Source organism: Coregonus lavaretus, assembly GCF_964263955.1.
Source record: "Coregonus lavaretus genome assembly, chromosome: 6".
Classification (NCBI taxonomy): domain Eukaryota; kingdom Metazoa; phylum Chordata; class Actinopteri; order Salmoniformes; family Salmonidae; genus Coregonus; species Coregonus lavaretus.
In genome coordinates, this window is record NC_139993.1 from 8,057,835 (window position 1) to 8,082,867 (window position 25,033).

At 40.2% G+C, this 25,033-nt stretch overlaps 1 protein-coding gene across 1 annotated transcript; it reads left to right on the forward strand.

Moving 5' to 3' along the window:
* Positions 1-21,961: 21,961 nt before the first annotated feature.
* On the forward strand, positions 21,962-24,482 carry LOC311131376 (homeobox protein OTX1 B-like; the record flags this gene model as incomplete). The annotated part of the gene is made up of 3 exons (XM_084164337.1): positions 21,962-22,058; positions 22,647-22,798; positions 23,691-24,482. The coding sequence occupies 3 exons, from the start codon at positions 21,962-21,964 to the stop codon at positions 24,480-24,482; spliced, it is 1,041 nt and encodes a 346-aa protein (XP_084020463.1).
* Positions 24,483-25,033: the final 551 nt, after the last annotated feature.

Sequence of the window (25,033 nt, forward strand, 5' to 3'; positions counted from 1 at the left end):
TTAATAGCACTGAGCCCTATGAAAGGCTCCTGGGCAGTAGCTCATATTAGCACCCAGGCACACTGGTTAATAGGATGATGCCTTTTGGCTTTTGTCATGAGATTATTAAGGGTTCTGTTGTCACCGGTGCCTGTTGAGCACAAGCCCCTAGAATCGTCTCCCTGCGCTCATTGTCTGGTTTATGTAGTAAAAGGGGTCTTTTGATGAGACACCTCTCAGGGCTCTATCAGGTGAGCTCTGCTCAGGGGTCTCCCATCTACTACACCCTCAGAAAAATCTCAAGTGCTCTGTTTTCCACTAAAGACCCTTGAATCTGTCATCATCTTCGACAAAGCCAAAAGCTACAGAAGGTAGGTAGAGGAAGGAGGAAAAAGGGAGATGAATAAAGCAACCTCTCTCGGTCATTGAAAAAATAAATATGTTTGAATTAAATTAATTCATTTACCCTCTTTCGTTTTCCTACGTAGATGAGTAGGGCTATACAAACTGAAGGAGAGAGGTATAGAATGTTGAACTAAATTGAATCTGGTCTAACAGCATTACATTGTAGTACATCTGCCTTTGGGTCATTTGAAACAGTGAAAGGTGTTAGTAAAGAGGCACATCCCCTCCCTTGTGTGTGTGTGTGTGTGTGTGTGTGTGTGTGTGTGTATGTGTGTGTGTGTGAGTATGTCTAAATGTATGTATCTGTGTTCTTCTGCAAGCCTCAATTCACCCACCCAATAAAAAAACTCATGTTGTGAGATTTACGGGGAGGGGTCACTTACAGTGTCTTCAGAAAGTATTCATATCCCTTGACTTAATCCACATTTTGTTGTGTTACAGCCTGAATTCAAAATGGATTGAATATATTTTTTCTCTCACCCATCTACACACAATACCCCATAATAACAAAGCAAAAACATGTTCTTCGAATTTTTTGCAAACGTATTGAAAATGAAATATCTAATTTACATACAGTAAATTTTCCCACCTCTGAGTCAATACATGTTAGAATCACCTTTGGCAGTGATTACAGCTGTGAGTCTTTCTGGGTAAGTCTCTAAGAGCTTTGCACACCTGGATTGTACAATATTTGCACATTATTCTTTTAAAAATTCTTCAAGCTCTGTCAAGTTGGTTGTTGATCATTGCTAGACATCCGTTTTCAAGGCTTGCCATAGATTTTCAAGCCGATTTAAGTCAAAACTGTAACTGTAACATGAACATTCAATGTCGTCTTGGTAAGCAACTCCAGTGTATATTTGGCCTTGTGTTCTAGGTTATTGTCCTGCTGAAAGGTGAATTTGTCTCCCAGTGTCTGTTGGAAAGCAGACTGAAACAGGTTTTCCTCAAGGATCTTGCCTGTGCTTAGCTCTATTCCATTTATTTTTATCCTAAAAAACTCCCTAGTCCTTACCGATGACAAGCATACCCATAACATGAAGCAGCCACCACCATACTTGAAAATATGAAGAGTGGTACTCTGTGATGTGTTGTGTTGGATTTGCCCCAAACACAACATTTTGTATTCAGGACATAAAGTTAATTTCTTTGCCAAGTTTTTAGCAGTTTTACTTTAGAGCTTTATTGCAAACAGGATGCATGTTTTGGAATATTTTATTCTGTACAGGCTTCCTTTTTTTTCACTCTGTCATTTAGTTTAGTATTGTGGAGTAACTGCAATGTTGTTGATCCATCCTCAGTTTTCTCCTATCACAGCCATTAAACTCTGTAACTGTTTTAAAGTTACCATTGGCCTCATGGTAAAATCCCTGAGCGATTCCCTTCGTCTCCGGCAACTGAGTTAGGAAGGACACCTGTATCTTTGTAGTGACTGGGTGTATTGATACACCATCCAAAGTGTAATTAATAACTTCACCATGCTCAAAGGGATATTAAGTGTCTGCTTTTAAATGTTTTACCCATCTACCAATAGGTGCCCTTCTTTGTGAGGCATTGGAAAATCTCCCTGGTCTTTGTGGAATTCACTGCTCGACTGAGGGACCTTACAGATAATTGTATGTGAGTACAGAGATGAGGTAGTATTTAAAAATCATGTTAAACACTATTATTGCACACAGAGTCCATGCAACTTATTATGTGACAATTCTAAGCACATCTTTACTCAAAAACGTATTTAGGCTTGCCATAACAAAGAGGTTGAATACTTATTGACTCAAGACCTTTCAGCTTTTCATTTGTAATTAATTTGTAAAAATGTCTAAACATATAATTCCACTTTGACATTATGGGGTATTGTGTGTAGGCCAGTGACACAAAATCTCAATTTATCAATTTTAAATTCAGGCTGTAACACAACAAAATGTGCAAAAAGTCAAGGGGTGTAAATACTTTCTGAAGGCACTATGCATTCTCGAACAGCTCATTTTTAAGAGATTACACTATGATCTGGATAAAGAGAAAATAATTGAGCAGAACTTGGATAACGGTTAAGCAGGTTGACGTTAAACAGAGAGCACTCTATGTCCATTTCGCAATCAATGAAGACCCTTTCAATCACAAGTGCTTTATACCCCGAGATTAGTTTTGGTGACTTAAGGAGCTAGACTACCTCAGTATATCCCACCATCTGCCCCCAACTCCAACCCCTTCACAAAAATAGCGCAAGGATACTGCCGGCCTTTTCACTCACTTCTTAACAAGAATGCTCCAAACACAGGCCCACATCAAGTAATTAAATCAATCCCTTTGTGCTTCTCCAATATTCTCCTTCAGTGGGTGACTGCCCCACATCTGATTATGGCTCTTCATGCATATTCAGGGTGAACTCCGCTCGACTTCGTCCATAACGAGCTCTTACTTGTTTGAGCTGATCATGTTTGCCAATTTTTCTTCTCCTTTTTTCTTCTTTCCCTTCCCATTTTGGAAATCTATCCATCTATCCCTTAGTCTGCAGTTTGTTTCAGTGAGTCGTTAGACTGCAAAACGAGGAGTGGTCACTTCAAACGGCCACGTAGGGAAAAAAACGTAGATGAGGAGAAGTTAGGGTCGAAGCCCGATAGACAAATTGGATTAGTGAGTATTGGATTAAACGGAAAACGAAGGGATAACAAACAAGAAAAGCTGGCTGTGATCACAGGGTTTAATATATTTCTTTTCCTCTACGATCCCTTTCTTCTACCTCCCCCTTTTATTTATTTTCTTTTGGAGTAAAGACCCCTTGGCTTAAGACAGACTTATTAAAACCCAGGATTAATTTGTAATGCTCCCTTAACCCTCCGGGTCAACTGAAGATTTGTTATCTAAAGCAAACAGGAAAAATTGTACTATAACAACGCGACAAGAGCTTTAAGTCCATTTCTTTTGGTCTTTTGTGAGATTTGAGGTTTAGAGGAAGGTGTTATCCCTAAGATATATTTATTTGAACAAGGAAAACGAACCCTAGCAGGATATTTTGGATGTGTGTGTGCAAATGTGTACGATGTAAAGCCTTGATAGTCCATCCTTAACATTTTGAAATTGTGCACCTCATATCTCAATGAATCAATGAAAATATATAATATAATTACCCAAACATAAATAAAACTTGAGCCATATAATACTGAACATATTGAAACATTGAAAAATGAACACCAGTAATCCTGATGAACCAGAAACAACAAAGGAGAAACAAGCCTAATTCTATGAGCGTATTCACAAAAGGCCCTCATTTGTAATCAGCCGAAGATCCAAAGTAGTAGAATTGAGACTGTGGGCCACTCTCATTAGCCTTATCTTTTTAATGTAGCGGCGGCTAAGATGGTAATCTTAATCTTATTTGGTTATTGAGGCTCTGCTCGGGTCTCCCTGGTTGGTTTTCGAAGGCCTTTGGGGACATAGCCCAGTCCCCATAAGCCCGGGCCTCACAAACCACAAACTGCTGCCTCAATCCCTGCCACAGCAGCTCAACCTATTCCACAAGGTCGTAGTTCAAGGGGCTCAAGGGGTTGAGCTGAGGAGCAGGGGGACTGCCTGGGAGTAGTAGACCACCCTCCTCAAAGATCTCCTCTGGAGAACCAGACCGCTGAGGTCTACCACCGTCCCTGAATCTTATGTCACGTATGTCAGTCCAAGCTGTTTCCAGGCCAGTAGTGAGTATTTGGAAAGCAACTCAGAGTAGGAGTACTGATCTAGGATCAATTTGACCTTTTTAGATAGTAATGGATACGATTACATTGACGGTGGTGGGTGGACCTGATCCTAGATCAGCACTCCTACTCTGAGACGCGTTATGAATACAGGCCCTGAACTCATCATATAGAACCAAAATGTAGCTGTGATTACCTTTTATTTCCATTCAAGGAGGATTATTAGACACACCCCCATTTCATTACCTTCCCAACGCACAAAAACTAGGAAAGTGTTTTATTTTTTATATAACATTTCACATGACATTGTTCAAACAGTGAGGGTTTTTGGCAAGAATCTAGAGTGGGACAAGAGGAAATGTCCTGAAGGCCGCCTCCCTCCTTAGGCGGCCTTCAGGATGTTTCCTCTTGTCCCACTCCAGTTCTCCGCTGTCCTCTTGCTTGTCTACAGAGATTTTGTGTATGATTCCATTTGCTCTACCTCTCTAATGCATTGTTTTAACTCTTTCATATTTCTGCCTTTACATCGTTATTTGGTCTCGTCTCTTTTTCATACACTTCACACCTGAATATGAAAATGCCATTCTGTTCTATTACACATATATGGCTGCATCTGCAGTTAAAATATGCTTATCTTCCCAGGAAACAGAAACGTCATACCACCCTCCCACTCACCCACCTTCATACTATATAGTACAATGACATCTAATGGTATTTGAGTTCTGCTATCTATCTGAGCATATTGTATGTGTATGTGCTCACTTGCCCATGTGTGTGTGTGTGTGTGTGTGTGTGTGTGTGTGTGTGTGTGTGTGTGTGCAAATGCATTCTCTGGTGATCCTAGTACACACTTGTGCCTAGCAAAGTCACACACCTGCTCTTGCAAGTGCAGTAATCTAAGCTGTTTGCCTACAAAGAAATACCAGTTTGTCTATTGACATGGGCATCGTCCTAAGTGTCTCATGTTTGTCTATTTAATACACATTTATCACACGTCCTGTGGTGCGCTGTCAATCACAGGTGTTCAAACAAAGTCCTCTGGATCACAAATCAAAGTCATCTTTATCAGGTTGTGTGTGTGTGTGTGTGTGTGTGTGTGTGTGTGTGTGTGTGTGTGTGTGTGTGTGTGTGTGTGTGTGTGTGTGTGTGTGTGCCTGCCTGTGTACGAGTCCGTGCCAGTGCTATTAAAATTGGATTGGGTTTGTTTGCTACAGTGCCTTCAGAAAGTATTCACACCCCTTGACTTTTTCCACATTTTGTTGTGTTACAGCCTGAATTTAAAATTGATACATTTTAGATTTTTTTGTCACTGGCCTACACACAATACCCCATAATGTCAAAGTGGAATTTTGTTTTTTGAAATGTGTATAAATTAATAAAAATGAAAAGCTGAAATATCTTGAGTCAGTAAGTATTCAACCCCTTTGTTATGGCAAAGTATTCAACCCCTTTGTTATAAAGTTTGGATGGTGTATCAATACACCCAGTCACTACAAAGATACAGGCGTCCTTCCTAACTCAGTTGCCGGAGAGGAAGGAAACCGCTCAGGGATTTCACCATGAGGCCAATGGTGACTTTAAAACAGTTACAGGGTTTAATGGCTGTGATAGGAGAAAACTGAGGATGGATCAGCAACATTGTAGTTACTCCACAATACTAACCTAATTGACAGAGTGAAAAGAAAGAACCCTGTACACAATAAAAAATATTCCAAAACATGCATCCTGTTTGTAACAAGGCACTAAAGTAATACTGTAAAAAATGTGGCAAAGCTATTTAACTTTTTGTCCTGAATAAAAAGTGTTATGTTTGGGGCAAATCCAAAACAACACATTACTGAGTACCACTCTCCATATTTTCAAGCATAGTGGTGGCTGCATCATGTAATGGGTATGCTTGTATTCATTAAGGACTGGAGAGTTTTTCAGGATAAAAAAGAAACGGAATGGAGCTAAGCACAGGCAAAATCCAAGAGAAAAACCTGGTTTAGTCTGCTTTCCACCAGACACTGGGAGATTAATTCACATTTCAGCAGGACAATAACCTAGGCCAAATCTACACTGAAGTTGCTTACCAAGAAGACAGTGAATGTGACCGAGTGGTTGAGTTACAGTTTTGAGTTAAGACCTGAAAAGGGTTGTCTAGCAATGATCAAGTACCAATTTGAATTTTGAAAAGAATAATGGGCAAATGTTGCACAATCCAAGTGTGAAAAGCTCTAGAGATTTACCCAGAAAGACTCACAGCTGTAATCGCTGCCAAAGGTGCTTCTACAAAGTATTGACTCAGGTGCAAACATTTCTAAACACATGTTTTCACTTGGCAATATGGGGTATTGCGTGTAGATGGGTAAGAAAAATATATATTTAATCCATTTTGAATTCAGGCTGTAACACAACAACATGTGGAATAAGTCAAGGGGTATGAATACTTTCTGAAGGCACTGTATATGGTAATTATCAACTATGATTGTTTCCCACGTATACTGTGTTGTCTCTAGTTTGAGTAATTAGCTACAGTGCCTTCAGAAAGTATTCATGCTATAACACTCCAAATTGAGCTCAGGTGCAACTAATTTCCTTTGATCATCATTGGGATGGCACTACAACTTGATTGGAGTCCACCTGTGGCCAATTAAATTGTTTGGACATGATTTAGAAAGAAAGACACCTGTCTATATAAGGTCCCACAGTTGACTGTGGAGAAACTTTACCATGAAATCCAAAGAACTGTCCCTAGATCTCCTAGATAGCTATTGTGATGAGGCATACAGTGCATTAGGAAAGTATTCAGACCCCTTGACTTCTTCCACATTTTGTTACGTTACAGCCTTATTCTAAAATGGAATAAATCATTGTTTTCCTCGTCAATTTACACACAATACCCTATAATGACAAAGTGAAAACTGGTTTTTAGATTTTTTTGCAAATTTCTAAAAAATAAAAAACAGAAATACCTTATTTACATAATTATTCAGACCCTTTGCTATAAAACTCAGCTATACACCTGTCTGTATAACGTCCCACAGTCGACAGTGCATGTCAGAGCAAAAACCAAGCCATGAGGTCGAAATAATTGTCCGTAGAGCTCCGAGACAGGATTGTGTCGAGGCACAGATCCTGGGAAGGGTACCAAAAAATGTCTGCAGCATTGAAGGTCCCCAAGAATACAGTGGCCTCCATCATTCTTAAATCGAAGAAGTTTGGAACCACCAAGACTCTTCCTAGAGCTGGCCGCCCGGCAAAACTGAGCAATCGGGAGAGAAGGGCCTTGGTCAGGGAGGTGACCAAGAACCCGATGGTCACTCTGACAGAGCTCCAAAGTTCCTCTGTGGAGATGGGAGAACCTTCCAGAAGGACAACCATCTCTGCAGCACTCCACCAATCAGGCCTATATGGTAGAGTGGCCAGACGGAAGCCACTCCTCAGTAAAAGGCACATAACAGCCCGCTTGGAGTTTGCCAAAAGGCACCTAAAGGACTCTCAGACCATGAGAAACAAGTTTCTCTGGCCTGATGAAACCAAGATTGAACTCTTTGACCTGAATGCCAAGCGTCACGTCTGGAGGAAACCTGGCACCATCCCTACGGTGAAGCATGGTGGTGGCAGCATCATGCTGTGAGGATGTATTTCAGCGGCAGGGACTGGGAGACTAGTCAGGATCGAGGGAAAGATGAACGGAGCAAAGTACAGAGAGATCCTTGATGAAAACCTGTTCCAGAGCGCTCAAGATCTCAGACTGGGGCGAAGGTTCACCTTCCAACAGGACAATGACCCTAAACACACAGCCAAGACAACGCAGGAGTGGCTTCGGGACAAGTCTCTGAATGTTCTTAAGTGGCCCAGCCAGAGCCCAGACTTGAACCCGATCTAACATCTCTGGAGAGACCTGAAAATAGCTGTGCAGCGACGCTCCCCATGCAACATGACAGAGCCTGAGAGGATCTGCAGAGAAGAATAGGAGAAACTCCCAAAATACAGGTGTGCAAAGCTTCTACCCAAAAATACTTGAGGTTGTAATCGCTCCCAAAGGTGCTTCAACAAATTACTGAGTAAAGGGTCTGAATAATTATGTAAATGTCATATTTATTAATATTAGTTATTTAAAAAAATATTTCTGTTTTTTTATTGTAATAGATTAGCAAAATTTTCTAAAAGCTGTTTTTGCTTTGTCATTATAAGGTATTGTGTGTAGATTGATGAGGAAAAATTACAATTTAATCAATTTTAGAATAAGTCTGTAACGTAACAAAATGTGGAAAAAGTCAAGGGGTCTGAATACTTTCTGAATGCATTGTATATTTAAAAAAAAATGTTTTGTCATTTAGCAGACGCTCTTATCCAGAGCGACTTACAGGAGCAATTAGGGTTAAGTGCCTTGCTCAAGGGCACAGACAGATTTTTCACCTAGTCGGCTCGGGGATTAGAACCAGCGACCTTTCGGTTACTGGCACAACGCTCTTAACCACTAAGCTACCTGCCGCCCATATATCTGGGGAAGGGTATAAAAAAATGTCTAGAGTGTTGAAAGTTTCCAAAAACATGGTGGTCTCCACCATTGGGAAATTCAAAACATGTGGAACTACCCAGGCTCATCCTAAAGCTGGCCATCCAACCAAACTGAGCAACAGGGCAAGAAGGACATTGATCAGGGAGGTGACCAAGAACACAATGACCACTCTGACAGAACTACAGAGTTCCTTGGCTGAGATGGAAACAGCTGCCAGAAGGATGACCGTCTCTACAGCACTTTACCAATCTGGGCTTTATGGGAGGGTGGCCAGACGGAAGCCACTCCTGAGAAAAAGGAACATGACAGCATGCCTGGAGTTTGCAAAAAGGCATGTAAAAGACTCTGAGATCATAAGACAAAAGATTATGTGGTCTGATGAGACAAAAAATGTAACTCTTTGGCCAGAATGCAAAGTGCTATGTCTGGAGAAAACAAGGCACAGCTCATCAGCCGTTTAACACCATCCCTACCGTGAAGCATGGTGGTGGCATCATCATGCTATGGGGATGCTTTTCAGCGGCAGGGACAGGGAGACTGGTAAGGATAGAGGGAACAATGAATGGGGCCAAATACAGGCAAATCCTTGATGCAAACCTGCTTCGAAGTGCAAACGACCTTAGACTGGGGCAAATATGTACTTTCCAACAGGCCAATGACCCCAAGCATACATCCAAAGCAACGCTGGAATGACTTCAGAACAAGAATGTGAAAGTCGTTAAGTGGCCCAGCCAAAGCCCAGACTTGAATCCCATTGAAAATCTATGGAAAGACTTGAAGATTGCTGTTCACCACCGCTCCTCATCTAACTTAACAGAGCTTGAGAAAATCTGTAAGGAAGTATGGGAGAAAATCCAAAAATCTAGATGTGCAAAGCTGATACAGACATACCCAAGACGACTCAAAGCTGTAATCCCCACCAAATGTGCTTCTACAAAGTATTGACCCAGGGGTGTGAATACTTATGTAAATTAGATATTTCTGTATTTCATTTTCAATAAATTTGTTTTCACTTTGTCATTATTGTGTGTAGATGGTTGAGAAAAAAATATATTTAATCAATTTTGAATTCAGGCTGTAACACAACAAAATGTGGATTAAGTCAAGGGGTATGAATATTTTCTGAAGGCACTGTATTTTTCCCCTTGGTATATAAAAGCAGTTAGAAAATCAAAGTGCATTACAGTTCCACAACAAAAAAGGCAGAGTTGTCACGTCCTGACTCAGGGGACGCTTAAATGTTGAGTCAGGGTGTGTATATTCTTTGTTGTGCGTTTTCAATGGGTGTTATTCTAGTATGTATATATCTATGTTGGCCGGTGTGGTTCCCAATCAGAGGCAGCTGTCGCTCGTTGTCTCTGATTGGGGACCATACTTAGGCAGCCTATTGGCACTGTGTAGTTGTGGGATCTTGTTCCGTGTAAGGTATGTTGTGTGTGCTACCTTGGACTTCACGTTTCGTTTGTTGTTTTGTCATTGTGTTTATAATTTAATAAACATGTACGTATATCACGCTGCGCCTTGGTCTGGCTCGTCCTTCAACGAACGTGACGAGTCATCACGCAAAGTGGTTAAACTAGCTTTGTTCTCTTCCCTGTTAAAAGAAAGTGTGATCAATTTCTTCTTTGTCTATTACTATTGGTAATCCCTACCCAAATTGCCCTCCATTGCAGTTTGTGTATCAGCTATTTGCAGTGGATTAATGTGAGTCACTGGTGGCAAGTGTTCAAATCAATGTTTATTAATGGTTTCTTTAAGTGGTTAAAGATTAAGTAATTAACATATTGATGAACTTTTCCCAAGTTGCCCAGGGAGAAAGGAGCTTGTAGTGGAGAGGCTGAACTGAAGCCAGTTTCAACACTGAGGTGGAGAGTCAATGTTTAGTACTCTGGATTCGCACAGTAGTTTAGTTTCTGGGGGATTTCTTAAATAATGCTTGTGCCTGTAATATCGTTATTGCTGACTTTGAGTAATGTCATCATACTGTGGTAAATGTAGTTCATGATAATTACAAAGGTAGCATCTGGGTTAGACTCCAGTCATTGTGGATAATGTATAGCTCTTAGACTACATACTTATCTATTTGTAAGAAAGTAATAGGCTTTTCTCCATCTTCTTATAACGCCTGAGATTTTTGTTATATCCCTGTTACGTTGAATCAACGTCTCTTGTGTACATTTTATACCAGCGACAGTGTCTGCCTTCCCTGGGTACAGTCAGTCACTCAACACAGATTGATTTTGCCATTCGACGGCGACCCGCCACAACCCTTTGGCTCGCCATGGTAATTCCCTCTCGCACCTGATAAGGTACCCGATCCATAAGAAATCAATTGTAATTAGTTTGAGGGGGGACTTGGCTTAGGGGACTCTGCTCTCTCTCTTGTTTTTTTTCTCTTTCTGCCGTCTTTTGGCTTGTTTGTTATTCCGCTGCCAGTCATCTGCACACCTGATATCAGTTAATCTCCTGATTATTAAGTGAGTATTATTGATGGAAGGGGGAACAGCTGTATTTTGTTCTGCGCTCCTATCAAGGACATGAGGTCCTAGATCTATCTATCCTCTGAATAGCTATACTTGGTTACTCAGTGCTGCTCCCGTCAGAACCACATTGTGTGTGTGTGTGAGTGTATGTTTGCGCCCTGTGTGTGTGAGATCCCGCTGTTGGGACTGATGGCTAGCTGTCAGTCTGACAAACGTTAGCGTAGTCGAAGGGAGGCGAAGGTGAGACTGACTCCACAAGGTGACAGCAAACAAACACTGAGGTGTTGAAAGTTTGCCAAATAAAGTAATTAACATACTACTAAGGCTACTATTCTCAAGAACGAGATATGAAGGAGAGTCTGAGTGGCGAAAGAGAATTCTACTTTTCAATTCACATTACATCCTTGCCTTACCTTTCGTTGTGGCTGGCAACACAACATTCTTGGTCCGCAGCTCAAATTGACCGTAAACATCACAGTAGCCACATAGCCAGTAAGCACAAGCTATTCAACAATGACAGAAACTTTTCTTCTAAAACATTACACTATTGAATGATGCAACCAAACCATATTACACTCTTGAATAATGCAACAATTCAATAGCATGTATGTTCAGACAATTAAAGGGTTTATATTCTCATCTGTAGGCTACACTTATTACATTTTAGCTTCAAGACAATAGCACAGAGTTGCTATAACAGCATGTCTTCATCAAGTAACGTTAGCCTATCAAGCATTTATGATTAACCCTCTCACACAAATATAAAAGTACAGTAGGCCTACTTTACAACATTACAACAAACCAGGCTTCATTTTTATCAATATCATGCAAATCATCACGTGGTAAAAGCATATTGCGACTGAAAACATGGGTATATGTGAATTCACCCCAACAAGCTGTTTTAAATGGAAGCCCATAACCGCCACTCAAAAAATGTAATACAATTTCCCTTATGATTTGTCAAAGTGCACAATTAGTCTGTGCTTCAGTCTGATCAACTGTAGCCTACTGATAACAACCACGGCTGCAGGTAGCCAAGAGAAGCCTATGCGCTCTGATCCCATCTGGGCCAGGGGAAACATAGCATCATGTTTTTAATAGCCTACGATATGTATTTAGAGCTTAAAATAGGCCCATTTATTTGTGTTCTTAGAAAATGTGAACTTGATCAAATTTGGTTTATATTATATTCACACTTCAGGTGGCTAGACTGCCTTGGCCTTTTTCATCCAAAATGATTGACTGGAATTAATCAATCAACACAATAGTGATGCCATAATGTATTAGGATATTTTTAATTACAGATGCAAAGGCCTACACCATGCAACCCTGCATACAGCGAACTCAGCCCTGTTAGTTTTTTTGTTCGTTTTTGGCCAATCGCAGTTGTGGGAAGGAGTTTGTCCAGGATTTTTTTTTTTTTTTATGTTTTTTTACAGCTGATTTATTAGAATGTAATATGCTACAACTAGGGTCCGGAGTTGGTTAGGTTAGCCTACTACCAGATTAGGGAAAACTCTGAGCCCCAGGGAAACTATTCCCCCCCCCCCCCCACCTCCACCACTCTGGGACCTGTGGTGCCACCTCTGAAATCATCACACAATGTTGCAAATGAACAAAAAAAACATATCCTATTTGAATGATCTATATTTTACATGTTTTTGGTGGTGAGGATGAGCTTCCATAGTTTTACTTGGCTCAGTGCAGCCGGCAGCTACTGCAACAATTTCAGAATGTAACAGGGTGTTACATCAATAAAACAGGTCTAAAATATTATGAAAATGTCTATACATTTCAGCCGTTTCACAAACATTGCTCTGCTAATACCATTCATACTGTAGGCTCAACGAGACAATACTGTTGACACTGCCCTGCTTCAAGGGGGGCAACTGTCTGTCGAGTGTCGTGCACTACCTCCGGAGGTAGCGGCCGAGGCGTAGCAAGTATGCAAGTTTACACTTGATGAATATGTGTAGCCACCATTTTGACCCTTCGCCTCAAAAAGCAAGGTGGAGTTACAGTGATTCCCTGCAACAATGCACTACTACCGCACCTCACCCCTGGCCTTTGATTTCTCTCTGCATTTATTTGAGCTTTCGGTTCATGCTCGGGGTCGCCGTATTTGAAAGTTGACGCTCCTTCTCTTAAAGGGGGGATTCATGCACAGACTACTGCCTACTTTTGTAGTCCGTCTCGGGTTTTGTATGATAAGGTTGTTTTTTTTATACATTCAAAATCAATATGTAATCCTGTGCAGGGGCTTATCCCCTGCACTAGGCCATTTGTGAGGCTCTTTGAGCTTTGTTACAGGTCTTCTGGCGGCTCTATGCCACAGATTGATTAGGTGCAGTGCCAGAATCCTATCAAATGGCCAGCTCTGATGATGGTGCAAACTCTTTCAGGGCCTCTAGTTGACTGGGACTGGAGATAAGGCTGGATGGCAATTCCCTTCCCTCCTCCAGCACTCTGGGTAGAGAAAAAATAGTGTTAGTATATGTTGTAAGTAGGAAGATTGTGTTTTGCTCCTGTGCTCCAATTGCACTTTTGTAGCTATTTTCAATATTTGGAAATAATCTTGTGTTCATCTCTCCTTTGTCTAATGTCAAGGCACTTTAACTCTCACAAATATACACAAATGTCAAATGCTAATGTAACAACTGCCTTTAACTCTAGGTTATATTGACATTCCATTTTTCCATTTGGTTTTAAGTTTACTTCTTTGGTTGAAATTTGGATTAACATCTTTACATTTTCTAAAATCAATTACTTTCTCTCTCTGATCTTGTCACTCCTTTGTTAACCAGGTAACCCTGTGGTTAAAAGTGAATCCTTTTTCAGCAGCTCATTGTACGTTGATGAGGCAAATCCACCTCATCTAAAAAGTAGGCCATTCTAACGGCATTTGAATGACCAGAACATAATATAAATAGATTGGGCTGGTAAAGGATAATAGAACTCTGCAGGTAATTTGTTACCATGGTAAACTCCTCCCTTGCCAGTGTGGCGTCATAAGTTGATTATCCTGTTTCCCCAATTATGTAGGCTATCTCCGGTGAAAAGTAAAATCACTGAATTACGAGTTTGATTCCAAAAACCATCATGATTGGCGTAAAATGAGTCATTTTAGGTTTGGTAAATAAGCACCCCAAGTCTCTCTTCCCTAAAGCTGCTGAGAAATGCTGCGTCGCCTTCAGTATATTTTTCTCCTATTTTTTTCTGTGCATAGGGAGGGTCACGGCGAACTGAACCTGTGCATTCTTGTGTGGCTTGCCAACGCTCACATGGTTACCACTGGTGCACATTGTTAGGGATATCTGAATGAGCACTGGCCATGCAAGTTTTAACGTGATTGCCCGGGGGCAGTAGAGTGAAAGAGAGGAGGAACAGAGTGAGGGAGAGTTAGGGGGAGGGAGGGGGGAAAGAAGAGAGAGAGAGCCTAATCCTAAAAGGATTGAAAGTTGCCTTACTCTTTGCTCAGGGTCCCCCCCTCACCCCCTCACTCACTCCCTCACTCACTCTTTTTGGGGGATTGCGATGGGGGTGTATGTATGGTGGTTTGGGTTGGTTGGGTGACTGTGGGCTGTGGGATCTTTAAGCCGGTGTCTGATTTCTCCCTCCTGCTCCTCATTTGTTCTGCCGTGTCTCTCATCATTCCTCCTCATTGTTTACCTTCCTAATGAGAGGGGCGGGAAGGCCCTGTGACAGACAGCTACATGCTCCCCTCTGTTCTCTCTCTCTCTCTCTGCTCTCTACCTCTCTCTAGCTCTGCTCTCTCTCTGTATCTCTGCTATCTCTCTTTGCTCTCTCTCCCTCTCTGCTCCCTCTCTGCTCTCCCCCTCCCCTCTCTCTCTCTCTCTCTCTCTCTCGTTCTTCCTTTTCTGTCTCTCTCATTGTACATGTATGAGTATTTTTCACTGCTATGTTCATGACACATCATGAAGGATGACTTTCTTTCTTGTTTCTGTTTAGTCATGTGAACTGTCAAAAAATGTAAGTTGTAATGTAGCCTAATATTTGTACTCACTTGACAGTCAATTCGGAAATTGACGTCATGCCAATAGTACTAATATGGGCCTATGAAAATAAAGCCAACGTACATTTTTTAAGATGATAAATTGCATAATGTTTGATGTTCAAAATATGAATTCCATTTTAAGAGGTGTTAAAAATATGTATGACACGTTGCATTCTCAAAACCTGGGTCTTGTAAAAAAATAAATATTGAAACTAACTGTTTCACCAACACCAACTTTAGTAATAGTGTCTTCAAGACTTACATTTAAATGTAAGTTATGTATCTCATATCAGGGACGTCATGCCCATTTATCCATTTGTGTGTAGAAAATATAGAAGATATTGTTTCTTTCACTCAAAAATATCAAATGTGTCCATCTCTTAAAAAATATTAGGTGCATGGAGCCTCTGTGTTTTAGTCTATGGCACCTCTATTAACTACTAGCCTGAGTGCCAGTCTGGCTAAGTGACTACCCTTGACTTCCCCATTAAGTGCCAGTGTAGGACAAAGAGAAACTGAGTGCCAGTGCAGTAGACAGGCCTTGTGTGATAAGTACATGGTCCTCAAAATTGATATCCTTCCGACTGTGTCATTCAGATTACATTACAGGAGAACGATTCATTTTTTATCAACCTCCTTCTATATGGGAAAACTGTACTTCAACTGCCTTTAAAACCTCTACATCTCATCAATTATTTTCATGGGATTATTCCTTTACTCGTTAGTTTGAAGCCTAATGATCACCATTTTCACCCTTGGTGACACATCTGGAATGAATATGATAGGCTACTGTTACCTTTGGTTGTAGGCTAGCAGTTATTTGCAGGGACAGTGAATAGGCTAGCTACCTGTCAACCCATCTGACTAGATACCTGTCAACCCATCTGACCTCCCAGTGCCCTGTTGAAGGCTGGCGTGCCTAGGAGTACATGATGCTCGTGCCTCCATTGTGAGGAGGACACCAGGTGATATTTCAGACTGGAAAACTAGCTCTATATGAAACAGGACAGTACATCCCTATCCCATGTGTTTACATTACAGCACAGTATCAAGCAGCAGAGTATCACAACACATCACACTCACTCACCCTGTTGGTCATGTGATCTCACCTCTAAGCACTTGTAGAGCTTTTGCATAGCTTAATAGGCCTATTTCTTATGATTGATAATAAGTCATGCAAGATGGTTAATGGATAGGATGCAACAATGATCTATTAGTCAAAAAAGTCAGTTGATGAGCAGAGAGATTAAAACTAACAAAAATCCATCACAAATATGCTTTAAAGTCTCCTGAGCACCTTCAATAATGATTTTATAGTCGTTGCTGTAAATTTGACATCGATTTTGGTCTGTTTATTTCATGTTGTTTAATAATTAGGCATGTTATTGCCATAGTAATAAGAATGGGATTTAATGACCTACTTTCACTTATGGTATAGGCCTACACAAACGAAATGCCTAACATCTTAATAAAAATGCATTCATTATTTTTATATTTTAAAAAATCATATAGTTTAGTTTGATATTTATATGCATTTGAAGCTAAACTGATATGGGAATGTTTTATGCATTCTGAATGATTAGGATTCCAACATGGATACATTTTCCTAGAATGTTTTGCCTCAAATGGGTTAAGTGTTTACATAGCCTGGATTTATTTCCACTAATTCCGTAAATAGAGCCGAGATTTGAATTTCATTATTTGAATTTTATGGTTTTAATCAGAAGATTATTCATATGGATTATTATTTCACAACACAATGTAATCTATAATAATTTGTGGATGGAACGGAATGCATAGCACCAGACTTACTCATACGTATTATCATGTGCATATTGTAATTCGAATAGACGTTTTGACATATGTGGTCAGAGCTCATTCAGTTTCAGCTTCGTCAAAGAAATGGCACGGCTCCATGTACATCAACAATATAGTCATTTAATCTACATGGGAGTTTTCATTGTAGTAGACCTATACACCATTGACTAATGTAGTGGAAATCTCTCAATTGAACGTTTTTACAGTAGTAGCCTAAAGGCTACACCTCGGTGAAAGAATGTTTGAAATACTTTTGAAAAAATATAGCCTATATTTTAAACTTGCCTATAGGCTATTTCGTTATGAATGGCATAGATATGACTATGTCATTTATTGAAAACAATTATCACCATTATTTCGAAATTTGCTATTAAATCTGTTGTTATGGAAATCTTTAAAATACAATATTGAGCATCAAAACTAAAATTCCACATATGTGCATGATAAAATCGTGCATGAAAAACCATGATCATTTGATTACTGTCTCCAACCAGAGTTCCGCATTAAGGTGCGCACCTTACCTGTGTGAATTTCCAGCATTGCGTAATGCTTCACTTTTACGCGTGTATCCAAAAAAAGAAAAAAAGAAACACTCGATCCTTGACACTGACTATAAACCCATAGATAAAGTATTTTGGATTTTTTTTTTTACTTCAAAATGAGGTGCTGGTCTTCTTACGTAGTGCTATAGCTGTAGCATACATGCCATGGGTATCTTTCTGGGAGAACGGATTGCCCCCTTGCGTATTGCAGATGTGCAAGCTTTGAAGTCTGTCGCATGCAGGTGTTGATCATGGGTAGATTTTGCGAAGCCCCGTCCACAGCCACAGTTTTTTTTTTTACAAAGGGAAGAGGGAGAGAATACCGACTCCGTGTTCTCATGCTTTCTGACAACTTGGGGGATTTTATGCATCATCGTTTTAATAAGCACCGACAACATACACGACCTTCTCCAATCCTGCCAGCTAAAGAGACCAACCTTACACCCCCACCCAGTGAGTTGCCCTGATCCCTGGCTTTACGGGTTTAGCATTAAAAACATTCTACTGCAATTTGGGATTAGGTCCAATACTCTTGTAACAATGGGATTTTTCTATTTGATATCTTGATACTTGTATGCGATCGATCACATTGGCTTTGACAGGTCTAGGCCTATATGTTGGGCGCTTGAGTCATACAATAGTTGGAACAAATGTGTGAGATTAGCCAAGAAATATTGCTTTTGTATTTTTCCCTGGCCATTGTAATATGCATGGGACTGTTTGGCCCTGACACAAACGTAATTGACTTGACTATTGGAATTTACCTTGTATTACTAATATTAGCCTTATTTCGTTCATAGCCAAAGCCTACCATATAAAATGGCACCTATAACTTTGTGTGAATAAATGTAAAGTGAAAACCTCGTCATTCGAAACGCTCTTGATTTGCCTCCAACCATTTGCGCTGTTACATCCTTGTTTCGATTAGGCCATTCTAAAAATCCAAAGAGGATGTTAAAATGCCTTCGTTTGATATCACATTTAGTTAACTTATGTTCTTGACAGTCTTTTGATTATTTGCTCGTGATTGATTATTGCAGCTCCAGCTACAATTAGAGTTTATTTTAATATGATATCAACAAAGCACCAGCCGAGGCCGGTGGAGTGGAGACAGACGCCTCATGACCATCTCAGCAATTAATCCCGAAAATAAATACAATTTGTATTTTCCATTCTTTATGCACATTTATCTATTGAAAAATGATTTTATGTTTTTATGTTAGGTTATAGCATATATATGGTATATTCCACCTCCAGGTTAATTAATATAAAACTTTATTTGAGAGGAGAGCCTCGTTCGGCTGAACTGCACTATTATTCTGAACTGGAAATCCAAGTGAGGATTATCTCATTCATTAATATTCATGAAAATATATTACACGGTTAAATCAGAGCCTCTTCACCACTTTTGGAAAGTATTCCGCTGCTATGGGGGAAAAAAAGCTCACATTTGTATAAACGATGGTGTAGTTCACAAACAATTACAGCCAAAACTACAACATTGAAAAGTGATTTTCTCTGAAGACTCACACAGGGTCCAAAATGCATTAATACCGAGGGCAGGCAGTTTTCCTTGTTATTTTAATCAATCACATAGGCTACACTAAAGCTATATTCCGTTTTAAGATATTACATTTTGTTTTAGGTAATCTAATTTATTTTTTCATGTAGGCCTAGTTCCCAACTCACTTTACATCATCCCTTTTGATGGGAAGATTGTTCATTCATGCGCTTATAGATTCTCTCATGTTTTTTTTTTTTTCGTGAGAGTAGTAAACACTGAGACCTGTTTCAATTTCCCTTTTAGGGTAGCCTACATATTTTGTTTTTATGCAAACGCAAAATCTACTAGATGCAAATTAAATTAAGAACAACGTAGGCCCAACAGTAGGCCCACCTCTAAGTAGAGCATTCAATGTAATGTAGTTTTTTTATTAACTATAACTTTTTCAATTGTGGGCTCTCACGTGGTATACATTTATTTAAGAATTTGAAGGGGAGGGGTTTTCTTGAAACCCTCGCAATTGACTGGTTATCCCTGGCGCCTGTAAGGGCGCACGGGCGCTGGGATTGGACGAAGTGGGCCGTTCTGCATGTGTCTTACGTTCATAGAAGGGCAGGGTAGGCAGAAGGTGATCAATCTCCATCCGTCAACATTGGCAATCACCTTACCACAGTGCAAGACGCACAAGATAATGCGATTGATTTGATTTTTATAATATTTTTTCCAATTTTGAAATTTTCCTCTGACACACCACTGGGGTTCGAATTGGAAAAACTGCGTTGGTTGATGTAAACTCCATATTTGCAGTTTGCATATTTCTCATCCATTTGTGTGCGCACCTTCTTACGGTTGTCTCGCTTTCAATATCATTTTCTCCATGTGGATATTTTTGATGTACGGGATCTTCTTGGCTTGACTACAAATATAGCAAATAAGAAAACAGGATCCCAAACGCAAGGTGAGTGGTAAATGCAAAGTTTTTGTTGTCTTATATATAGGCCTATATAGTCCGTTTAGGCTACTTCCTTCTGTATTGTTATTCGTCATTGTGAAGGAATTATTGATACAATTGAGCCTACTGTAAGCTATTCACATTTTTTGAAAACGATGTATTTGTATTTGATAAGACTACGAAGTTTGTATTTAGGTGCAACTTGCGTTCGAAACCGTTGTGCGCTCATTGAAAATGGTCCTTGTAAACAATCACGCTCGTCAGGGGAAGCTATCAAGAATTACCTGACAGTAAACTCCCCATTGGAAATGTGTTTTTTATGGTCAATTAATATCCTAAATGATACTTCTGGTTTGGTTGTGCACTTCTTATCTGAATGGAACAATTCTGAGGCCTGACAAGACAAATGGAATGGATATGTTTGAGGTGTTGTTAATTTATTTTGCTCATAAGACCTTTTCTCATAATGGTATCCCTGGAGCTCTCATCTGAATCGCAATAGAGTTAATTTGCACAGAGTTTTTCGCCATTTACATTTGCTTAAACTCCTTCCTGCGGTTATGGAAATACAGTGAAGTATTTATGCCTCAATACAAATCCATCAGCTGGTCCGTGTCCACAGCATGGGCCCAAGTAGGTCTATTTAGGGGCCAAATACATTGTAGCCAGTCAATGAAGTAAAAAAAACAAACCTATTTGTTTCAACCTTTACATTAAGGCACCCCCTCCAATTACTGAAATGCATCTACATACGATACCATATATGCCATCAGGCCTATTGGTTTGATTTGAAATCTTTATTTGAATATTTTTCTAACTTGATATGCTTGGAGCATATTTAAATTATATACACATCTTATTAACAGGAGTATAACCATGGAATAACAATGATAACAACAACTTAATAACTATTCAAATGCATCATTAGTGTTATTTATTCTATAAAAAAAAAAATCTAAGCTAAAAACAAGCCATTTGATAATGTGTCACATCTGGTCTCTGCTGAAAGAGAATGTTCCATTATAGGCAATCCTGTAGAACACGCTCCAGAAGATTTGGATATTATATAGGCCTATAATGTTTATTTGTAAAATATAATGTCATGCAATAATTTAGTAAAGTAGCCAACTCCATTTTCATTTCAACATGAAACTTTGGACAATTTTTTATTTTTACGCAGGCGTAGCATGTCGGCCCTGTATAGCCTATAGGCCTAGACAAACTACGTGTGAAATAGTATAATAAATTGTGCTGATTATGTCATAAAATGGCCTACAATAACAGTGAAATTGATTATAAGGCTGTTTATGTGTAGTTTGTGCGTGCATTTGTAATTTATGCAGGCTGTTATGACACTGATGCATGCTTTATTTTATTGATCAAAGTCATTAATCTTAACTTGCGGGCCTCTCCATGCATCGAAAATGTGCTTAAGGGGGCGAATGTAATGTTTTTAACGGTGGATGCATTTATCAAAACAAGGGCTTAGAGGTTGCCCATAAGAAGTCATGCGTCAAATGGAATTAATACACGACTGGCGACAGATTTCATCCGTAATTATTTCTTTACTGTAGTGATGGATGACTGCAACCTGAGTTTATAATTGGATATCGTTTAGCCACGTTAACGCGTCATGTCATACTTTGTTTGAAACCTTTGTAAACGGCTAATCTTTGAATTTTTGGAGAGGGAATTGGCTTTTTGATTCAGGTTTGATATGACTCGCGTGAAAGTTGGAAGTCTCAATCAAAAAGTCCTATAGGCTACTGGAATTTAGCAATGTTTTAATATTTGAAATATAAGTTCACTTTGATGTTGTCTCAGGCTATTTCCAATTTAATTAACCATAATTTGAATATAGGGACATTTTAATTATTATAATCAAGTCTAGTTTGCTGAATTGCTCTTTGTAGGCTACTCAATATAAATGAATAACCAACATAAATCTATATTTTCACATTCTACTCACAATGCGTTTTCCATTGCAGGATTTCATCAAGGGACTGCAACATCGGGGGAATCGAACTTTTCCGCACGGACTTTGGTTTCCCCGTGTCCGTTTCTAGCATGATGTCATACCTCAAACAGGCCCCGTACGGCATGAACGGAATGGGGCTCAGCGGTACGGCCATGGACCTACTGCACCCATCAGTGGGGTATCCAGGTCAGCAAAATGCCCCCAAACACTTCACACCAACTGTGCCAAATCCGAATCACCTGTGACGTTATATTAGATAGTTGTCTGTTGCTCATTATGAAAAAATATAGGACCAGGTAGCAAACACTGCTCTTCCGCAATACATTCCATGTGCATCTGGATAATGACGCACTTCCAAATGCACAGAAACGCATAATTAAGCACGAGTTGGTGTCAAACTATAGGATGGTATTATTTAATAACAAGATTAATTCTTGCGCACTATTATCCGTTTTCACATGTTACATGACTAACTAACTGTAGACCTAGTGTGATTGCGTCGATGGCCTATTGTAGTGCAGAAGATTCTGTGATTCAAAACGGTTAAATATTTCCAATATATATAAATCACAGGTTATTTTCGTTTTGAAGAAACACTTGACTTTGATTTTGAAGCTAGCTATTTCTGAAATATATTAGAATATGAGATGGACGCTTTGAATACTTATATTGAACCTCGTTTGTTTTGATGAACAATGTTTTTTCATTTCGTTTTATTATCAGATCGACATGGCTTCGAAGAGTTTCCATTGACAGGTTTTTATTCCATTTCAGCGCATCCGAGGAAACAGCGGAGAGAGAGAACAACTTTTACACGCACTCAGCTGGACATTCTGGAGTCCCTTTTCGGCAAGACGCGCTACCCAGACATTTTCATGCGGGAAGAAGTCGCACTGAAAATCAATTTGCCTGAGTCTAGAGTACAGGTGTGTACAGGATTGCAATTATATAGTTACTACTGTACTGTAGTTTACTATTGTTTGTGTGAACCTGTGGGCCATTTGTGGGAACTTGCAAAACTGCAGCGACCAGGACAAGGCCTATTACTGCACCTTTCAATCAATACTTTATCTTTTATTTTGGATTTTATTGAGTTTCAACACAGTTTAGTTTTTATTTTGACTAAATGTTATGTAGCCTACATTGCAATTCAGCTCTTAGCTGCAATTGTATACTACATGAATAAACAATATGCATAATCTGATATTAAAACTGGTTATGATAGTTCAACAAATATGTGTAAATCCATGTTTTAATGGTATAATTTATGTTCAGCTCTCACATAAGGGCCATCTTTAGAACTTTTGAAATGGGCGTGAGAGCCTTTATGTAACCAGCTTTTGTACCCCTCTCACAGGCTTACTGCAATTATGGCAGCTTCTTCTAGAGTTTCACTGATTTAGCTGAGAAATGTGCACAGTATGCAGGGTAGGCAGCCAAGCCTGTGCAGAGGTAGCCTACAAATACAACACTGACTGCACAACAGTTTCATGTAATTTCCAAGTGTTTGCAATGCCTAAAATGGGACAGGAGAATCAGTGAATAAAGAATAATGTTGTTTTGTTGACCTACAAGAAGATATGAACGATTGATTGATAGAGTTGATATTAGTTATGCCTTTGCAATAAAGTATTATATATGCCACTAATTGTACAAATTACAAAGCATTCAATATTCTCAGATGGAAATAGCAATTCCGTTTGTTGCAAGTTGGCATGACCAGTTTGACAACTGCTTACTCAATCAATGATTTGCAAATTTGTTTGGACAGATGACATACAGCATTTTAAAGTTGACTCTTTGCCTCTTGTTGTGCAGGTATGGTTCAAGAACAGGAGAGCCAAGTGCCGTCAGCAGGCCCAGAGTGGAAACAATGCTAAAGTCCGGCCCGCCAAGAAGAAGTCCTCTCCAACCAGGGAGAGCACAGGCTCAGAGAGCAGTGGTCAGTTCACCCCTCCGGCAGTGTCCAGCACCGGCTCTTCTTCCTCCTCCTCTTCCTCTGCCTCATCCGGTGGCTCCCATCCCTCCGGCCATGGAGGCCAAGGCCTGAGCAGCACTTCTACCTCCGTCACCGCCCCAGTGTCCTCCATCTGGAGCCCTGCGCCCATCTCCCCGGCCCCCGCACCACCCCCTGTCCCCGATCCTGCTCCCCCCACCAGTGCCTCTTGCATGCAGAGGTCTGTTTCAGGTACTGGAGGAACGTCCTCCTACCCGGTGTCTTACAGCCAGACAGCTGCGGCCTATGGGCAGGGCTACCCCGCCCCGGCGTCAACGGGTTCCTACTTCGGAGGGGTGGAATGCAGCTCGTACCTGGCCCCCATGCACTCTCACCACCACCCCCACCATCCCCACCAGCTCAGCCCCATGACGGGCTCCTCCATGTCTGGCCACCCGCACCACCACATAGGGCAGACCTCAGGGCACCACCACCATCACCACCCCCACCACCACCAGGCCTACAGCGGGGCCGGCCTGGCCTTCAACTCCTCAGACTGTCTGGATTACAAAGAACAAACGGCCGCAGCCTCTTCATGGAAACTCAACTTCAACACCACCGACTGCTTGGACTACAAAGACCAGGCCTCCTCCTGGCGGTTCCAAGTCTTGTGACTTTTTTTCCCACTTTCAAATAAGTATTCTTGTTTAGTTTTATTGTTGAAGAGCTTTTTTCTTCAAAGCATTAAGAAGTTAACGAATAGTAGAGACAATTATCAAGCCTTTTTTAAGTTAATGTTCAGAGAATCCAAGTAACGCACAGATGAAAAAGCCTGTCTGCGTGGCATCTTCTTTGACCATTTTATGAATCAACTTTAGAACAAGCTTGAATTGGATCCACTCACCCATACTTTGGGACATCAAGGAATATTTTTCTACACATTAACTCTGAAAACTGCCCTCCAACATGTTCAAAGTATGTAGTTTATCCCTTTGAGTTAGAATTGTTTTTTCAGGATGGAGCAAGAGCACTGTGTTATGGATTTTCCATAAATATTCCCAAGAACGACCAATTGAGGGCGAACATTTGTCACAAAATTTGTTTTATGGAAAAATATGATATTTTATGCTCATGTATTTGATATAGGCCTACCCATTAGATACCATTTAAATTGAGAAATTAAGATGCTGCTATTGTTTTCAGTTTGCTGATATTCAAATTTATG